The sequence below is a fragment of the Lucilia sericata genome, unplaced genomic scaffold (genome assembly GCF_015586225.1).
Source record: "Lucilia sericata isolate MDLA Ls3-8-SP2 unplaced genomic scaffold, ASM1558622v1 Contig000468F_arrow, whole genome shotgun sequence".
Classification (NCBI taxonomy): domain Eukaryota; kingdom Metazoa; phylum Arthropoda; class Insecta; order Diptera; family Calliphoridae; genus Lucilia; species Lucilia sericata.
This window is the reverse complement of record NW_023994483.1, coordinates 267,501-287,520: the sequence shown is the minus strand read 5'-3', so window position 1 is coordinate 287,520 and position 20,020 is coordinate 267,501. Positions and strand designations below refer to the sequence as shown.

The following is a 20,020-nucleotide window of genomic DNA, read 5'->3' as shown; positions in this document are numbered from 1 at the left end:
CTAGTTCAGTTCTAGTTCAGTTCTAGTTCAGTTCTAGTTCAGTTCTAGTTCAGTTCTAGTTCAGTTCTAGTTCAGTATTCAGTTCTAGTTCAGTTCTAGTTCAGTTCTAGTTTCAGTTCTAGTTCAGTTTCTAGTCAGTTCTAGTTCAGTTCTATTTCTGTTCTAGTTCAGTTCGAGTTCAGTTCTAGTTACGTTCTAGTTCAGTTCTAGTTCAGTTCTAGTTCAGTTCTAGTTTCAGGTTCTAGTTCAGTTCTAGATCAGTTCTAGTTCATTAAATGTTAATGGTTTTTTTTGTTTGTTTGAATTCTAGTAGTTTATTTTTGCAATATCTATTTTAACACTATTTATTGAATTAACATTGTCACATTTAATGTATGAATAAATTTAAAAAAATAAGCTGTTCTATTAATGAGCTGGATATTTCCTCTATCCCTTGGTAATTTCCAATTCAACATGGAAGCACGATTTACCCTAGATAAAACAAATAAAACCACATTGTTAAAATCCGTTGCATGACATGATCACAAAAACTCATGCAATAATAACTTACGGTGTCATGTTCAATATCTGAATCGATAACAATATTGCCACGTGCCATACTCAAGAGAGCTTTGTACTTGGAAAGATCAACTGTGTGATCATTGGCACAAACTTTGCCCTGTAATAAAATAATGTTATAAAATTACACAGTCCTATTTTATACACAAATATAATTTACATCCTCGACGGGACAGGAAGCAGGAGCACCGAATAATTTTAGATATTCCTTAACCTCTCCGGTAGCATGATCAGCCATAGAACACATATCCAATTTACCCTCTTTCAGCAATACGCCATCTTTGACCACCTTGAATTTAGAGGTAGCGGTGGTGAAAGCTTATTGATTACACAGCCAGTGGGTACAATTTCACATTTTTTATTCAGTTTCACCGAGAAACCTTCTTCAATTGTTATAACAGCATCAGGACCGGCACAATTTTCGGCCTTTATTATACGGGCCTTGTAGCCATTCTGTAGTAAAATTTCAAATATATTTTTTTTAACAATTTTTAACTTTTAATCCTTCAGCCAACTTACACAAGCCAATGCCACATTAATGACAGCCGCCACAAATAATAAACTTAAAACTTGTTTTTGAAACATTTTAACTTATTAAGTATTTTAGAACCGTTGATCGTTTGCCTTAACGTAGTATTCCCAAATAATGTTGCATATTTTCCAATTTGTTATTTGTTTATATAGGATTTTTTTCGTGTGGACTTTTGACTTTTAGGTCATTTGTTGGAATAAAAGCTTTTTAATTTGGTTTACAATTATTTTTCTATTATGCGCTATTTAACTTTCACAATCTCTGATCGTTCAGCTCTATTGTTCATCACCAAAATGATTTTTCGAAATTTTTCAGAAAAATTTACTAAATTTAATGCATGAGTATTTAAATAAAATACATATTTGTGTCTGACAATTTTTAAAAACACGAGCTAAACTATATGTAGGAAATATTATAGAACTTACTAACTAAAATCTCTGTTACATATTTGTTGTTTAACCCCTGAGTTGTGTTAAATTGTTTTTACTTCAATTTTAATTTCATGATCATTACCTCTTGGTCATAAGCGATCAAATTTATCACTAGTTGGTTTAATAACATCACTTTTCCAATTCCCCATATAACATTGATCTAGAACTTACAATTCCCCCTTAATGGGTTAATCTTAATTATAAATTAACGTGCTACTTATTGTTTATAAAAATAAATATTATTCAAATATAATTTAAGATCAATAAATTTGATAAAATATTTTTTGATTACCACTTGGTATTCATTAAATTTTAAAATATACCTAAAAAATGTGTTTAATAATTGTACATTTTGCTCTAAAAGTAAATACTTTTTAGGTGAAAATGTCATTTACAAAATTATAATGATTTTTTAATTAAAAATAATCTGATCAGAGCATTTAAATACAAAATGAAATTGTATTACCGAAATTTTAATAATATGGAAATTAGCTTATTCATTTCCTAATTCTTCACTTTCGATAAAAAAATATGTATTTAATCTGAGCTTTTCAAAATCAAAATATAATGCATTTGACCAGACAAACTTATCGTTTAATCCGAATTAATCTAATTTTATTTTGGTTTAATAAATTGCTTTAAATAACATAGAAATTCCATTTGAATAAAATGTTTAATTTTAGGAAATTTTGTTGATGTGTAACTGATTTAGAACTGACCTAGAAACTGAAGTAGAACTGAACTAGAATTAGAACTCAACTAGAACTGAATTAGAACTGAATTAGAACTGAACTAGAACTGTACTAGAACTGAACTAGAACTGAACTAGAACTGAACTAGAACTGAACTAGAACTGAACTAGAACTGAACTAGAACTGAACTAGAACTGAACTAGAACTAGAACTGAACTAGAACTAGAACTGAACTAGAACTGACTAGAACTGAACTAGAACTGAACTAGAACTGAACTAGAACTGAACTAGAACTGAACTAGACCACTAAGAAACTGAACTAGAACTGAACTAGAACTACTGAACTGAACTAGAACTGAACTAGAACTGAACTAGAACTGAACTAGAACTGAACTGAACTAGAACTGAACTAGAACTGAACTAGAACTGAACTAGAACTGAACTAGAACTGAACTAGAACTGAACTAGAACTGAACTAGAACTGAACTAGAACTGAGCTAGAACTGAACTAGAACTGAACTAGAACTGAACTAGAACTGAACTAGAACTGAACTAGAACTGAACTAGAACTGAACTAGAACTGAACTAGAACTGAACTAGAACTGAACTAGAACTGAACTAGAACTGAACTAGAACTGAACGAACTGAACTAGAACTGAACTAGAACTGAACTAGAACTGAACTAGAACTGAACTAGAACTGAACTAGAACTGAACTAGAACTGAACTAGAACTGAACTAGAACTAGAACTGAACTAGAACTAGAACTGAACTAGAACTAGAACTGAACTAGAACTGAACTAGAACTGAACTAGAACTGAACTAGAACTGAACTAGAACTGAACTAGAACTGAACTAGAACTGAACTAGAACTGAACTAGAACTGAACTAGAACTGAACTAGAACTGAACTAGAACTGAACTAGAACTGAAACTAGAACTGAACTGGAACTGAACTAGAACTGAACTAGAACTGAACTAGAACTGAAAGAACTGAACTAGAACTGAACTAGAACTGAACTAGAACTGAACTAGAACTGAACTAGAACTGAACTAGAACTGAACTAGAACTGAACTAGAACTGAACTAGAACTGAACTAGAACTGAACTAGAACTGAACTAGAACTGAACTAGAACTGAACTAGAACTGAACTAGAACTGAACTAGAACTGAACTAGAACTGAACTAGAACTGAACTAGAACTGAACTAGAACTAGAACTGAACTAGAACTGAACTGAACTAGAACTGAACTAACTGAACTAGAACTGAACTAGAACTGAACTAGAACTGAACTAGAACTGAACTAGAACTGAACTAACTGAACTAGAACTGAACTGAACTGAACTGAACTGAACTGAACTGAACTAGAACTGAACTAGAACTGAACTAGAACTGAACTAGAACTGAACTAGAACTGAACTAGAACTGAACTAGACTGAACTAGAACTAGAACTGAACTAGAACTGAACTAGAACTGAACTGAACTGAACTAGAACTGAACTGAACTAGAACTGAACTGAACTAACTAGAACTGAACTAGAACTGAACTAGAACTGAACTAGAACTGAACTAGAACTGAACTAGAACTGAACTAGAACTGAACTAAACTGAACTAGAACTGAACTAGAACTGAACTAGAACTGAACTAGAACTGAACTAGAACTGAACTAGAACTGAACTAGAACTGAACTAGAACTGAACTAGAACTGAACTAGAACTGAACTAGAACTGAACTAGAACTGAACTAGAACTGAACTAGAACTGAACTAGAACTGAACTAGAACTGAACTAGAACTGAACTAGAACTGAACTAGAACTGAACTAGAACTGAACTAGAACTGAACTAGAACTGAACTAGAACTGAACTAGAACTGAACTAGAACTGAACTAGAACTGAACTAGAACTGAACTAGAACTGAACTAGAACTGAGCTAGAACTGAACTAGAACTGAACTAGAACTGAACTAGAACTGAACTAGAACTGAACTAGAACTGAACTAGAACTGAACTAGAACTGAACTAGAACTGAACTAGAACTGAACTAGAACTGAACTAGAACTGAACTAGAACTGAACTAGAACTGAACTAGAACTGAACTAGAACTGAACTAGAACTGAACTAGAACTGAACTAGAACTGAACTAGAACTGAACTAGAACTGAACTAGAACTGAACTAGAACTGAACTAGAACTGAACTAGAACTGAACTAGAACTGAACTAGAACTGAACTAGAACTGAACTAGAACTGAACTAGAACTGAACTAGAACTGAACTAGAACTGAACTAGAACTGAACTAGAACTGAACTAGAACTGAACTAGAACTGAACTAGAACTGAGCTAGAACTAGAACTGAAGAACTGAACTAGAACTGAACTAGAACTGAACTAGAACTGAACTAGAACTGAACTAGAACTGAACTAGAACTGAACTAGAACTGAACTAGAACTGAACTAGAACTGAACTAGAACTGAACTAGAACTGAACTAGAACTGAACTAGAACTGAACTAGAACTGAACTAGAACTGAGCTAGAACTAGAACTGAGCTAGAACTAGAACTGAACTAGAACTGAACTAGAACTAGAACTGAGCTAGAACTAGAACTGAACTAGAACTGAACTAGAACTGAACTAGAACTGAACTAGAACTGAACTAGAACTGAACTAGAACTGAACTAGAACTGAACTAGAACTGAACTAGAACTGAACTAGAACTGAACTAGAACTGAACTAGAACTGAACTAGAACTGAACTAGAACTAAACTAGAAAACTAGAACTGAACTAGAACTGAACTAGAACTGAACTAGAACTGAACTAGAACTGAACTAGAACTGAACTAGAACTGAACTAGAACTGAACTAGAACTGAACTAGAACTGAACTAGAACTAGAACTGAACTAGAACTGAACTAGAACTGAACTAGAACTGAACTAGAACTGAACTAGAACTGAACTAGAACTGAACTAGAACTGAACTAGAACTGAACTAGAACTGAACTAGAACTGAACTAGAACTGAACTAGTACTGAACTAGAACTGAACTAGAACTGAACTAGAACTGAACTAGAACTGAACTAGAACTAGAACTGAACTAGAACTGAACTAGAACCGAACTAGAACTGAACTAGATTTGAATTAGAACTTTGAATACAATATATTTTTTGTATGGAAGGAGAGACATCCCAGAAAGTGATTATAATCCAATTTTCAAATTGGTTTTGTGCGTTTCCAACATCAGTAAAAACTCAGTGATAGTGATTTTAAAATGTATAACAGGAAACCTATATAAATACTTTTAATTATAACAAATTAACTGAAATATCGTATGTTGACCTATAATTAAAAATTAAATTTCTTTAGTAGTTTTTTGAACAAAAAAACAAAGTTGTATGTTTGTTTTAAAATTTAAATATAAATAGTTTTTTTGTTTTTTATTTTTAAAATTCACTAACAATGCACGAGCGAGTAGCTACACTGATAAGCACGACTCTATTTAATATAGGCAGCCAGGACACATGTGGCAAACGTTGCATTTACATGTGGGCCATATCACTACAGCACTTTGTTAAACCGCGTCATTAGTTTAAAGGGGGGTTTTATCAATATTTTCACACTTTTTGAAAAAAAAAATAAATATGTATATGACATATGTGTCAAGTAGTGTAAGGCGTTTGAGATTTTCAGCACCCTCATTTTAATTTTTTTTTTAGTTAGATAAATAATGTAAAATTTTACAATATTTGATTCAAGAAGATAACTTTGAAAATAGTAAATTGATTGCGAAATATTGAAAACAATCTATACTAAAACAAAATTATAGATATATCGATAATTGTGCAATTTTCGATAGAAAATTCTTAATACGTTAATAAGTTAAAAGTTTTCTGTAGAAAATGCATCGATAAATAAAAAATTTTAATAATGAAAGGCCTATAAAAAGAACTGCATGTTCAAAATATAACCGAAAATATGGTTAAAAATTTAGGGTTTTAAGATTTTATCATATCTCTTAGAACTAGAACTGAACTAGAACTGAACTAGAACTGAACTAGAACTGAACTAGAACTGAACTAGAACTGAACTAGAACTGAACTAGAACTGAACTAGAACTGAACTAGAACTGAACTAGAACTGAACTAGAACTGAACTAGAACTGAACTAGAACTGAACTAGAACTGAACTAGAACTGAACTAGAACTGAACTAGAACTGAACTAGAACTGAACTAGAACTGAACTAGAACTGAACTAAAACTGAACTAGAACTGAACTAGAACTGAACTAGAACTGAACTAGAACTGAACTAGAACTGAACTAGAACTGAACTAGAACAAGAACTGAACTAGAACTGAACTAGAACTGAACTAGAACTGAACTAGAACTGAACTAGAACTAGAACTGAACTAGAACTGAACTAGAACTGAACTAGAACTGAACTAGAACTGAACTAGAACTGAACTAGAACTGAACTAGAACTGAACTAGAACTGAACTAGAACTGAACTAGAACTGAACTAGAACTGAACTAGAACTGAACTAGAACTGAACTAGAACTGAACTAGAACTGAACTAGAACTGAACTAGAACTGAACTAGAACTGAACTAGAACTGAACTAGAACTGAACTAGAACTGAACTAGAACTGAACTAGAACTGAACTAGAACTGAACTAGAAAACTGAACTAGAACTGAACTAGAACTGAACTAGAACTGAACTAGAACTGAACTAGAACTGAACTAGAAACTGAACTAGAACTGAACTAGAACTGAACTAGAACTGAACTAGAACTGAACTAGAACTGAACTAGAACTGAACTAGAACTGAACTAGAACTGAACTAGAACTGAACTAGAACTGAACTAGAACTGAACTTGAACTGAACTAGAACTGAACTAGAACTGAACTAGAACTGAACTAGAACTGAATTAGAACTGAACTAGAACTGAACTAGAACTGAACTAGAACTGAACTAGAACTGAACTAGAACTGAACTAGAACTGAACTAGAACTTGACTAGAATGAACTAGAACTGAACTGAACAGAACTAAAGCTGAACTAGAGCTGAACTAGAACTTCAGTAGAACTGAACTAGAACTGAATTAGAACTGAACTAGAACTGAACTAGAACTGAACTAGAACTGAACTAGAACTGAACTAGAACTGAACTAGAATGAACTAGAACTGACTAGAACTGAAACTAGAACTGAACTAGAACTTGAACTAGAACTGAACTAGAACAGAACTAAAGCTGAACTAGAAACTGAACTAGAACTAGTAGACTGAATTAGAACTGAATTAGGACTGAACTAGAACTGAACTAGAACTGAACTAAAACAGAACTAGAATTGAACTAAACTAGAACGGAACTATAGCAGAAGATGAACCAAAAATCGAATCGGTAAGAGATCTGAACTAAAGCTGAAATATGTATAAATTTTCTAACTGCTAAGGCTTTTTAAACCTTCTCCATATTGAGAAGTACTTCAAATGACTAATTTTGTTAAGATTTTTGTAATTAGATCTCATGGAAATATTATCTGAATTCTGTTCAAAATGAGTCATCTGAAAGTCGAGAATAACTATGGGCAAATAAATAATTTTCAAATTCGTTTTATTATAAAATAGTACATAATATTAAGCCATTTAAATTATACAATATTAATCTCCTGTGCTGCATTAATCATGCCTACAAAACCATCTAAAACTTCTTTAGCTACTGGCAGAATCATTTCTGGAGGTAGAACGAAACCATATTCACCCTTATCACGCAGTTCTATGGTGTAAGGAATAGGAATACCTTTTACGCCATAAGCCCACTCCTTTCCGGAGCCCGAAACTTTGTCTGAAAGAAGGTGAAAATGTATGAACAAAAAACATGCTAATGATAACGGAATCAAACGTACATAAAGTAGTTAGCACTTGAACCATAAGTGAAAACGGTTTTATATCTACGATATAAAGCATCAGCATAACCCTTGGCAACATGCATCATTTGTTCGTAATGCTCAGGGAATTCGGTATCAGTATGGCCCCAGGGTGATAAAACGTATTGGCCATAGGAGTGCAACGAATATAAATCTTAATGGTATCTTCGGGTATGGTATTGTTAATAAATTGCAACATTTGTTTGATTTCCTGGTCAGATTCGGCCGAAGGACCAGCATAGGTTTCGGAACAAGGATCCGAAGAGGCACCAGTTACTAGAGTAGTAAAGAAAATAATGTTTTAATAACGTTTAGTTTTGAAAGATCAGCTAACTTACACATCCATAAGAAATCGAAATTACGATTCAGATCGGTGCCAATACATTTGCCGGTAGGATCAGAGGGCAATCTAGATTTACGCCACATACGATTCTAAAAAAAGTATTAAGTAATGATAATCGAAATTATTCAATAAGTATTTTCATTGATAACATTTAATTGAAAGCACTTATTTAATAGAATAACAAGTCTTATCGAAATCTTATCAAATTTATTTGTACCACTAACACACTTACCACTTCATGTGAGTACACAAACCATCAACATTTAATACTGGTATATCCACCAGTCAACACTTTCGGCAATTTTTCTTACACCAGGATTACGTGGTACCAATAACTCATCAATAATGTAGGTAATCGTGGCAGAAGTAATCCATTCTCTAGCATGTATATTGGATTCTATGAATACAGCCTTGTTACCCGGTTTATAGGAGATTTTTATACCTTTAATTAAACGTCCCTCATAGGAATAACCAATATCGAAGGGTGTTACAATATCGGGATAACGTTCAGCAATCATATCTAACCATTCATAGATTTCATCGAGAGTGTGGAAATTTTCCCAATCCATGCCCGTGGAAGATCTAGTTTTTGGTTGTTCGTTATCGATTAGACTGGAAAAAATAAAAAATATTTGAAATCAATAGGATTTTGCGAATAGAACTGATCTAGAACTGAAACTAGAACTAGAACTAGAACTGAACTAGAACTGAATTAGAACTGAACTAGAACTGAACTAGAACTGACTAGAATTGAACTAGAATTGAACTAGAACTGAACTAGAACTGAACTAGAACTGAACTAGAAACTGAACTAGAACTGAACTATAACTGAACTATAACTGAACTAGAACTGAACTAGAACAGAACTAGAACTGAACTAGAACAGAACTAGAACAGAAATAGAACTGAACTAGAACTGAAATAGAACTGAAATAGAACTGAAATAGAACTGAAATAGAACTGAAAAGAACGGAAATAGGCAACTTAACTAGAACTGAACTAGAACTGAACTAGAACTGAATAGACTGAACTAGAACTGAACTAGAACTGAACTAGAACTGAACTAGAACTGACTAGACAACTGAACTAGAACTGAACTAGAACTGAACTAGAACTGAACTGAACTGAATAGAACTGAACTAGAACTGAACTAGAACTGAACTAGAACTGAACTAGAACTGAACTAGAACTGAACTAGAACTGAACTAGAACTGAACTAGAACTGAACTAGAACTGAACTAGAACTGAACTAGAACTGAACTAGAACTGAACTAGAACTGAACTAGAACTGAACTAGAACTGAACTAGAACTGAACTAGAACTGAACTAGAACTGAACTAGAACTGAACTAGAGAACTGAACTAGAACTGAACTAGAACTGAACTAGAACTGAACTAGAACTGAACTAAACTGAACTAGAACTGAACTAGACTGAACTAGAACTGAACTAGAACTGAACTAGAACTGAACTAGAACTGAACTAGAACTGAACTAGAACTGAACTATAACTGAACTAGAACTGAACTAGAACTGAACTAGAACTGAACTAGAAGAACTAGAACAGAAAGAACTAGAACTGAACTAGAACTGAACTAGAACTGAACTAGAACTGAACTAGAACTGAACTAGAATGAACTAGAACTGAACTAGAACTGAACTAGAACTGAACTAGAACTGAACTAGAACTGAACTAGAACTGAACTAGAACTGAACTAGAACTGAACTAGAACTGAACTAGAACTGAACTAGAACTGAACTAGAACTGAACTAGAACTGAACTAGAACTGAACTAGAACTGAACTAGAACTGAACTAGAACTGAACTAGAACTGAACTAGAACTGAACTAGAACTGAATAGAACTGAAACTAGAACTGAACTAGAACTGAACTAGAACTGAACTAGAACTGAACTAGAACTGAACTGAAACTGAACTAGAACTGAACTAGAACTGAACTAGAACTGGACTAGAACTGAATTAGAACTGAACTAGAACTGAACTAGAACTGAACTAGAACTGAAATAGAACTGAACTAGAACTAGAACTGAACTAGAACTGAACTAGAACTGAACTAGAACTGATCTAAAACTGAACTAAACTAGAACATAACTAGAACTGATCTAAAACTGAAATTCTTATACCACATGAATGATCCAAATATACATTTATGTTGCTCATACCTTTGAACATTTTGAATTTTAATTTCATAAACAATGTTACTTTGCACTAAAATCTCTTCAAATTTCTGCTGTAAATCAGGTTTAACCATAATATCAAACGATTCGCCAAAATTATGAACGTCATTCCAAAAATCCAGCTAGGATAGAAAAGAAACAAATTTAATTGCTATTTTCCCTTTATTTTAAATTTTCACTCTCCTACCTCCAATTCACCTTCTAGAGCCATCACTTGATTATATTGTTCAACATTATCAATTTTTACTTTATAAACTTTGTAGTTATCATAACGCATAGGCTGCTCTTCCTGATCCTTGGGTACAACAACGGCTGCTAAAGTTAAATTAACCAGAAGTACTAGAGCCACAAGTGGTTTACTATAACCACTTCTAAACATTTTTCTCGTAAAACGTTAAAGAACCTAGTGCCGCAATTATCAAACAGCTACTGAATTTTTAAAGTGGATTTCTTGAACTCTTAACTTATTTTTTTATTTATTTTATATACAAGTTTTATGGTATTTGGTGAAAAAGAATTGATTATTTATTTTGAATTTCAAGTGCCCGTATTCTCAAAGTAATTTAGATTACAGACAGTTATTTAGGTGTTTTGGCTAATTAAGTTTTGTATTGAATAGGTTCATATCTAAGAGTACAGAAAAATGTTAAAACACTAACTGCTGACTCTTGTTAGTAAGTGGGTTGTTATTTAACATTCTGCACAACATATCTTTTACTATTTAACACTAATTAACAGAGATCCCGTATCAGAGTTGGCCAATATAAAGAATTTAGTACAAATTAATGTCGATAAAGCAGTGTGAATTAGAGCCAAACTAGAACAGAAATAGGAATAAACTAGAACTGAACTAGAACAGACCTAGAACAGAACTAGAACAGAACTAGAACAGAACTAGAACGAACTAGAACAGAACTAGAACAGAACTAGAACAGAACTAGAACAGAACTAGAACAGAACTAGAACAGAACTTGAGCAGAACTATAGCAGAACTAGAGTAGAACTAGAACAGAACTAGAACTGGACTAAAACTAGACTAGTACAGAACTAGAACAGAACTAGAACAGAACTAGAACCAGAACTAGAACAGAACTAGAACTGAACTAGAACTGAGCTAGAACTGAACTAGAACTTAACTAGAACTGACTAGAACTGAACTAGAACTGAACTAAACAGAACTAGAACAGAAACTAGAACAGAACTAGAACAGAACTAGAACAGAACTAGAACTGAACTAGAACTGAACTAGAACTGAACTAGAACTGAACTAGAACTGAACTAGAACTGAACTAAACTGAACTAGAACTGAACTAGAACTGAACTAGAACTGAACTAGAAGTGAACGAACTAGAACAGAACTAGAACAGAACTAGAACAGAACTAGAACAGAACTAGAAAGAACTGAACTAGAACTGCACTAGAACTGAACTAGAACTGAACTAGAACGAACTAGAACTGAACTGAACTAGAATGAACTAGAACTGAACTAGAACTGAACTAGAACTAAACTAGAACTGAACTAGACTAGAACTAGAACAGAACTAGAACTAGAACCTAGAACTGAACTAGAACTGGAACTAGAACTGAACTAGAACTGAACTAGAACTGTAACTAGAACTGAACTAGAACTGAACTAGACTGAACTAGAACTGAACTAGAACTGAACTAGAACTGAACTAGAACTGAACTAGAACTGAACTAGAACTGAACTAGAACTGAACTAGAACTGAACTAGAACTGAACTAGAACTGAACTATAACTGAACTTAGAACTGAACTAGAACTAGAACTAGAACTGAACTAGAACTGAACTAGAACTGAACTAGAACTGAACTAGAACTGAACTAGAACTGAACTAGAACTGAACTAGAACTGAACTAGAACTGAACTAGAACTGAACTAGAACTGAACTAGAACTGAACTAGAACTGAACTAGAACTGAACTAGAACTGAACTAGAACTGAACTAGAACTGAACTAGAACTGAACTAGAACTGAACTAGAACTGAACTAGAACTGAACTAGAACTGAACTAGAACTGAACTAGAACTGAACTAGAACTGAACTAGAACTGAACTAGAACTGAACTAGAACTGAACTAGAACTGAACTAGAACTGAACTAGAACTGAACTAGAACTGAACTAGAACTGATTAACTGAATAGAACTGAACTAGAACTGAACTAGAACTGAACTAGAACTGACTGAACTAGAACTGAACTAGAACTGAACTAGAACTGAACTAGAACTGAACTAGAACTGAACTAGAACTGAACTAGAACTGAACTAGAACTGAACTAGAACGAACTAGAACTGAACTAGAACTGAACTAGAACTAGAACTGAACTAGAACTGAACTAGAAACTGAACTAGAACTGAACTAGAACTGAACTAGAACTGAACTAGAACTGAACTAGAACTGAACTAGTACTGAACTAGAACTGAACTAGAACTGAACTAGAACTGAACTAGAACTGAACTAGAACTGAACTAGAACTGAACTAGAACTGAACTAGAACTGAACTAGAACTGAACTAGAACTCAACTAGAACTGAACTAGAACTGAACTAGAACTGAACTAGAACTAAACTAGAACTGAACTAGAACTGAACTAGAACTGAACTAGAACTGAACTAGAACTGAACTAGAACTGAACTAGAACTGAACTAGGACTGAACTAGAACTAAACTAGAACTGAACTAGTTTAAAGGTTTTAAGTTTAAAGGGCCTCGATTTTCGGGGGATTGAGGTTTTGCCATTTAAACGAGTGTGAGATTTAAATTTTAATAACTGTTTCTATTCACTGATTATATTTTAATCTTAAACTGTAAAATCTGTATCATATGTTTGGGATTACCCCTGTAATTTATTTATTTGTCTGTTAAATAAACATCTTTAAGTTATTTAATATAGCAAATAAACAAATCTTTACAATAGGTTTTAAAATTTATTTCTTTAACCATGTGTTGGAAGAATGTTGACCGACCTATGCCAACTCAATTTGGTTAAAAAATAACTGGTGTTTGCTTTCTTTAGTGCTTAATTTATATTGAGGTGGTTAATATTTTTATTTGCAAAGCATTTTATTGTCAGAGTTAGTAAAAAACCTAGCAGATTTGTAGACGTACGATAGAAAGTTAGCAAAATAAGCAAGACCACCAGTCGTGTGTTTTAATTTTTTTATTTATTTAAACATGTAGTTAATATCTTCTAAAACAGTTCGTCGTCGTTATTGTATTTCGGCACCTAATCAAATAGACCCTCTTCTTTGGCTTTTTCCATCATGGCTACCAGACCGTCAGTAACTTCCTCACAGACCTCTACAATTTGAGATGGAGGCAGAAAGAAACCATATTGACCGCGATCACGTAGTTCAATGGTGGCAGTAAAGGGTATTTTCTTAACGCCATAAGCCCAATCCTTAGCAGAACCCGAAACTGGATCTAATGGAAATAAAAAAAGAAATATGTAAGATAAACATTTGAAGAAATAAAGTTGTTGTTAAACTTACAGTTTAATAAACCACTGGCACCACTTAAGAAATCGGTGCCATATTTAACACGAGCACCATCAGCAAAGGCGCTAGCTATACGCATCATTTGATCATAATTAGGAGGGAATTCTATGCTGGTATGACCATAAGGTAAAAGCACATAATTGCCAAAGGAATGAATAGCTAAATACATGCGTATATAATCATCTTCAAAACTATTAACAAAACTTTGCAAGGCAATAATTTCAGGCTCAGAATCGGGTTTAGCACCACCATACCAATGATCACAAGGAACATCAAAATTATAACCATTAACTAGAAAATAAATCAATTATTTCAATGTAAAGAAAATACCTTATAATCGATATCTTACCTCCCCATTCGAAATCAAAATTACGATTCATATCTATACCATAACAGGCTCCCGAGGCATTATAGAAACCAGTGGGTCTACGATTCTTACGCCATAATCTCTCCACATTGTGTGAGTACTCAAAACCATCGGGATTCAAAACGGGTACAAATATCCAATCATAGTTTTCTAATAAGTTCTTCATATTGGGATCTTCAGAATTGAGTAAATTCTCAAAGAAACAGGTAGTGGTGGCCGATGAAATCCACTCGATAGCGTGTATATTGGACTCTACGAATATGGCTTTATTACCAGGTTTTGAGGAAATTTTCACAGCTCTAATGGGTCGCTGTTCATAAGAACGACCTATAACATAGGATTTAACTAATTTGGGATTTTTGGCATTTAATTTTTGTAACCAATTATAAATAACAGGCAAATCGTGATATTGTGTCCAATCCATTTCGACATTGGTGCGTTGCATAGAGCGAGTTAGGGCCTGGGACTCTTCTTCTATGACACTGTAAAGAAAATACATGATAACGAGACCATAAAACTTTAAAGTTTTCAACATACCTTTGTAAATCTTCTATAACACAAGAGTAATCCAATTCCAGAAAACGTAATTGGGATTCCAAATTATGTTGGTTGGCGGGATCAATGACAACATCATAAGTGTGTCCCGGACCCTTAAGTTCATTTAAATAGCGCAACTAGAAATTAATAAAAACATGTTCTTTAAGTTATTTTGGAACCTTAATAATTACAATTTCCCCCCACTTACCGGTAAATGATTGCCCAATTTCCTAAATTCTGCAAATTGTTGTACATCCTTAACATTGACCCGATAGACCTTAAAGTCATCATAGCGTGCTGCGAATTGATTTGCTTCATTTACCGCCAAAAGGCCCAAAAACCCTACAACTACTAATAGCAACTTCATTTCGTCTTCAACGTTTGCCTTCAGTTCGAATTGTGTTTCTAATAACGCTACGAGTTCATACTTTTATATGAATTTATCCAATTGAGAAAAAAGATTTTGTTTATTTAGTTCTTTTGTTGTGATACTTTAGTTTTATATCTCAGTCGATTAATTCTAAAACGTGTTCCTCATTTTTTCTAAAAGTACTTTCTTATCAATTTATATTCTAATTGCTTTACGATTTTCATCGTGTGATATGTTCTTTATTTCTAAATTTACGAACATATGTATCTAAATTTTAATATCTCAGATGGTATTTAGCATTTATAACAGATGGCATTATTAAGTTTAATTAGATTTATATATTTCATTAGAATGTTGCGGTGACGTAAAGGGACTCGATGTAAATACCATTATTAGAAATTAGTTCACAACTTTGAATGAAGTGCTCGATATACTTTTTTCATAATTCCACTTTTTTTTCGGACCTAGGTATATATATTGCGAACTTAAAACTCGAGATCTACTACCGTCTCCCAGATCACAACATGATTTTCCCAGCGGAATTCCTTGCCTTTACGAAATGTCTTAAAAGGTTTGAAGATTGTAGCGACTTTTCCCATTACTAGATATCGATAAGCGATGTCGGCAGTTAAAATTAAGTCCAAGACCTTAAGTGATCATCAACCAACTATTATTTCTATTAAAAATCTTTTTTTTATTCAAAATCACTTACTCTCTCGAGTTCCAAAAAGTTCGATTCATAATTGAACCAAGTTCTCACAGATGACCCTCTTTATATAGATATATCCAAAGACAATTGGAGTCTCAGCCGACCTAATATTATCAACTCAGCGTCTGCTTTATCAACCGAAAGTTTTCTCCTCAGAAAGGAAATATCGGTAACAGTTGAACAGTTACAACAACAAATACGAGCATCCTCTTTTCAAAATACTAAGGAATGCTACGAGGCATCTGAAGAGTGTGATGAAACATAATATAAAATGAAGAGATTTCGGTAAAAGTTCGGAAATTTCTAGTTTACTATCAAATTTTTTGTCTATCGGTCAGGGGTTCGTGATTTCGATTCATACAAAAGAGTGCTTAAACTGAAAATCTGAGCCATGATTTTGAAAATCGGTGGAAATCTCTATTTTCTACCAATAATGATTCTATAACAAACAATTCGTTTTTCAATTTATATGTTAGAGTAAAAAGTTAATAGGCTCCTTTCCGGCATAATTGAAAACTAAGATTCTGAAAAGCTGAGTCAATAGTCTGAAAATCGGTGAGCACCTTTATTTTCCAACAAATTTTGATTTTTTTTTTTTTTGAAAACCTAAACATCCAATTTCTGTTTAGCGTCAACAAATGTAAATCTTTGAAAAATTCGATTTTGGACTGAAAGTTTATATTCCGACAAAAACTAGAGAAACTATTGTGATGATTCGAAAATGAATGGACCGATTTTAGGGAAAATTTTACAGTGTCTTTTGTCTGAAAGGAACTTGCCTGAAAGGAACTTACTTAGGTTACTTCGAACCTAGGGTCTTCAAGTTACAGTGGGTGTGGCACCTCCCATTGTATGGGGCCTATATGAAATAATGGACCGATTTTAACTATTTCCAATGGGCTTCGTCCTTGGGTCAAAAGAAGAGTATGTGCAATATCGTCTAATTATCTTGAAAATTGCGACCTGTAGGGTGTGCTAAAGGTTTACATGAACACACAGGCGGACGGACATAGCTAATTCGACTCAGAAAGTGATGCTAAGCCGATTGATATACTTTAAGGTGGGTATTTTTGGGTGTTACAAACATCAGCACAAACGCATAATACCCTTCCCACAACAGTGCTCTTAGAGCTAGAATCTTCAAAATTGTAAAGTGGGTTTTCATTTATGTATCTTATTTCTAGGGTAGCAAAGCACACAGGGTATAGCTAGTATAAAGTGGTATTTCCCCAGAAATATATTAAACTGTAGATTTCTTAGAAAGCAAACAAACTTTACAATTCAATTTGTGAAAAGTTTGTTTGAAATCTATGTTTGTGTTATTGGCCATACCATCTCGAACTTAGTAAACAATTATATAATGTTTAGTATCTAATATACATATATATATATATTGGGATCTCACTTTAGACCATTTGTTAAATGTGTACTTTATGCCACCAGCTTTACTGTAAACGAAAAAGATAAAAAGACTCTCAACACATTTTATAAATCATTAACATACATAAATATTTACTAAATAAATCTGAACAATATTTGTTTAAAATTTTTATTTGACATTATTTCTTATTTGATGATTCTAATCAAATAATCCCTCTTTCTGAGCTTTATCCACCATGGCCACCAAACCATCTGTTACCCTCCTCACAGACCTCTCTAATTTGAGAAGGTGGCAAAAAGAAACCATATTGACCACGATCTCTTAATTCAATAGTAGCCGTAAAAGGTATTTTCTTAACACCATAAGCCCAATCCTTGGCAGAACCAGAAACAGGATCTTAATAAAAAGAAAAACAAATATTTCAAACTGAAATTAAGAAAAATAAATTTCCAACTTACAGTTCAATAAACCACTAGCACCACTTTTGAAATCGGTACCATATTTCACACGAGCCGCATCAGCAAAAGCATTAGCTATACGCATCATTTGATCATAATTGGGAGGAAATTCGGTATTAGTATGACCATAAGGTAACAGCACATAATTGCCAAAGGAATGAAAAGCTAAATACATGCGTATATAACCATCTTCGAAGCTATTAACAAACCGTTCTAAGGCCTGAACTTCGGGCTCAGAGTCGGGTTTAGCACCACCATACCAATGATCGCAGGGGACATCAAAATTATAACCACTAACTGTAAAATTCAAATATATATTTTACTTTTCCTTAAGATCACACTTATTTACACTCTTACTTCCCCATCCATAGCCAAAATTACGATTCATATCTATACCATAACAAGGACCTGAGGCATTATGGAAACCCGTTGGTCTACGATTCTTACGCCATAATCTCTCAACATTGTGTGAGTACTCAAAACCATCAGGATTCAAAACGGGAACAAATATCCAATCATAATTTTCTAATAAGTTCTTCATATTGGGATCTTCAGAATTCAATAAATTCTCAAAGAAACAGGTAGTGGTGGCCGATGAAATCCACTCGATGGCATGTATATTGGACTCTACGAAAATGGCTTTATTACCCGGTTTAGCGGAAATTTTTATGGCCTTAATGGGACGTTTTTCATAAGAACGACCTATAACATAGGGTTTGACTAAACGGCGATGTTTTGAGGTTAATTTCTGTAACCAACTATAAATGACAGGTAAATCATGGTACTGAGTCCAATCCATGTCGGAGCGCTTACGTTGTATATTAGTTTGACGGGTTTCAGGTTGACATTCTTCTTCTAAGACACTGGATTTATGGAAATTATTCGATAAATTTTATTTTCGATTTATTCTCAATTGGTAAAATGTTCGATAAATTTTCTTTTAGAAGAAATTTTTGTTAAATTTCCTTTTTAGATGAAGTTTTCGATAAATTTTCTTTTAATAGAAAATTTTCGATAAATTTTCTTTTTATAGAAAATTTTCGATAAATTTTCTTTTTATAGAAAATTTTCGATAAATTTTCCTTTTATAGAAAATTTTCGATAAATTTTCTTTTTATAGAAAATTTTCGATAAATTTTCTTTTTATAGAAAATTTTCGATAAATTTTCTTTTTATAGAAAATTTTCGATAAATTTTCTTTTTATAGAAAATTTTCGATAAATTTTCTTTTTATAGAAAATTTTCGATAAATTTTCTTTTTATAGAAAATTTTCGATAAATTTTCTTTTTATAGAAAATTTTCGATAAATTTTCTTTTTATAGAAAATTTTCGATAAATTTTCTTTTTATAGAAAATTTTCGATAAATTTTCTTTTTATAGATAAATTTCCTTTTTATAGAAAATTTTCGATAAATTTTCTTTTAATAGAAAATTTTCGATAAATTTTCCTTATATAGAAAATTTTCGATAAATTTTCCTTATATAGAAAATTTTCGAAAAATTTTCTTTATATAGAAAATTTTCGATAAATTTTCCTTATATAGAAAATTTTCGATAAATTTTCCTTATATAGAAAATTTTCGATAAATTTTCCTTATATAGAAAATTTTCGATAAATTTTCCTTATATAGAAAATTTTCCTTATATAGAAAATTTTCGATAAATTTTCCTTATATAGAAAATTTTCGATAAATTTTCCTTATATAGAAAATTTTCGATAAATTTCCTTATATAGAAAATTTTCGATAAATTTCCTTATATGTATAGAAAATTTTCGTTCAATTTTCTTTTTATGGAAAATTTTCGTTCAATTTTCTTTTTATAGAAAATTTTCGATAAATTTTCCTTATATAGAAAATTTTCCTATATAGAAAATTTTCTTTTATAGAATATTTTCGCTGAATTTTCTTTTTATAAAAAATTTTCGCTAAATTTTGTTAGGAAATTTTTATAGGAAATTTTCGTTAAATTTTCTTTTTATAGAAGATTTTCATTTATAGAAAATTTTCGTTAAAT

At 32.6% G+C, this 20,020-nt stretch overlaps 4 protein-coding genes across 4 annotated transcripts in view; all 4 read right to left on the bottom strand.

Moving 5' to 3' along the window:
- Positions 1–293: 293 nt before the first annotated feature.
- Positions 294–1,394, bottom strand: LOC119605255. The gene is given in 5 exon segments (XM_037958246.1): positions 294–471; positions 551–658; positions 719–876; positions 879–1,011; positions 1,078–1,394. Coding segments are annotated over 5 exon segments (510 nt in total). The 5' UTR covers positions 1,144–1,394; the 3' UTR covers positions 294–426.
- Positions 1,395–7,800: 6,406 nt separating this feature from the next.
- LOC119605257 (zinc carboxypeptidase) lies at positions 7,801–11,119 on the bottom strand. Its single transcript, XM_037958248.1, is given in 10 exon segments — positions 7,801–8,048; positions 8,110–8,119; positions 8,121–8,278; positions 8,281–8,406; positions 8,469–8,562; positions 8,706–8,728; positions 8,731–8,751; positions 8,754–9,085; positions 10,653–10,789; positions 10,855–11,119. Coding segments are annotated over 10 exon segments (1,287 nt in total). The 5' UTR covers positions 11,047–11,119; the 3' UTR covers positions 7,801–7,854.
- Positions 11,120–13,826: 2,707 nt separating this feature from the next.
- Positions 13,827–15,493, bottom strand: LOC119605258 (zinc carboxypeptidase-like). The gene is made up of 5 exons (XM_037958249.1): positions 15,294–15,493; positions 15,086–15,222; positions 14,531–15,030; positions 14,176–14,472; positions 13,827–14,107 (listed from the first exon to the last, which is right to left on the bottom strand). Exons 1-5 carry the CDS (start codon positions 15,450–15,452, stop codon positions 13,911–13,913), a joined length of 1,290 nt encoding a protein of 429 aa, XP_037814177.1. The 5' UTR covers positions 15,453–15,493; the 3' UTR covers positions 13,827–13,910.
- A 2,188-nt stretch (positions 15,494–17,681) lies between these two features.
- Positions 17,682–20,020, bottom strand: part of LOC119605253 (zinc carboxypeptidase-like) — a 2,944-nt gene continuing 605 nt past the window's right edge. Inside the window, 4 exon segments of the mRNA XM_037958239.1 lie at positions 17,682–17,803; positions 17,805–17,941; positions 18,004–18,300; positions 18,361–18,866. Coding sequence (XP_037814167.1) covers positions 17,744–17,803; positions 17,805–17,941; positions 18,004–18,300; positions 18,361–18,866 — 1,000 coding nt within the window. The 3' untranslated portion in view covers positions 17,682–17,743.

Excerpts from the sequence above, each read along its gene's own strand:
- LOC119605258 (XM_037958249.1), bottom strand. The coding sequence starts at position 15,452 with ATGAAGTTGCTATTAGTAGTTGTAGGGTTTTTGGGCCTTTTGGCGGTA. Across the intron at positions 15,223-15,293 it reads AATTGGGCAATCATTTACCG|TTGCGCTATTTAAATGAACT; the intron begins GTAAGTGGGGGG and ends ATTAATTTCTAG. Across the intron at positions 14,108-14,175 it reads TGCCAGTGGTTTATTAAACT|ATCCAGTTTCGGGTTCTGCT; the intron begins GTAAGTTTAACA and ends TATTTCCATTAG.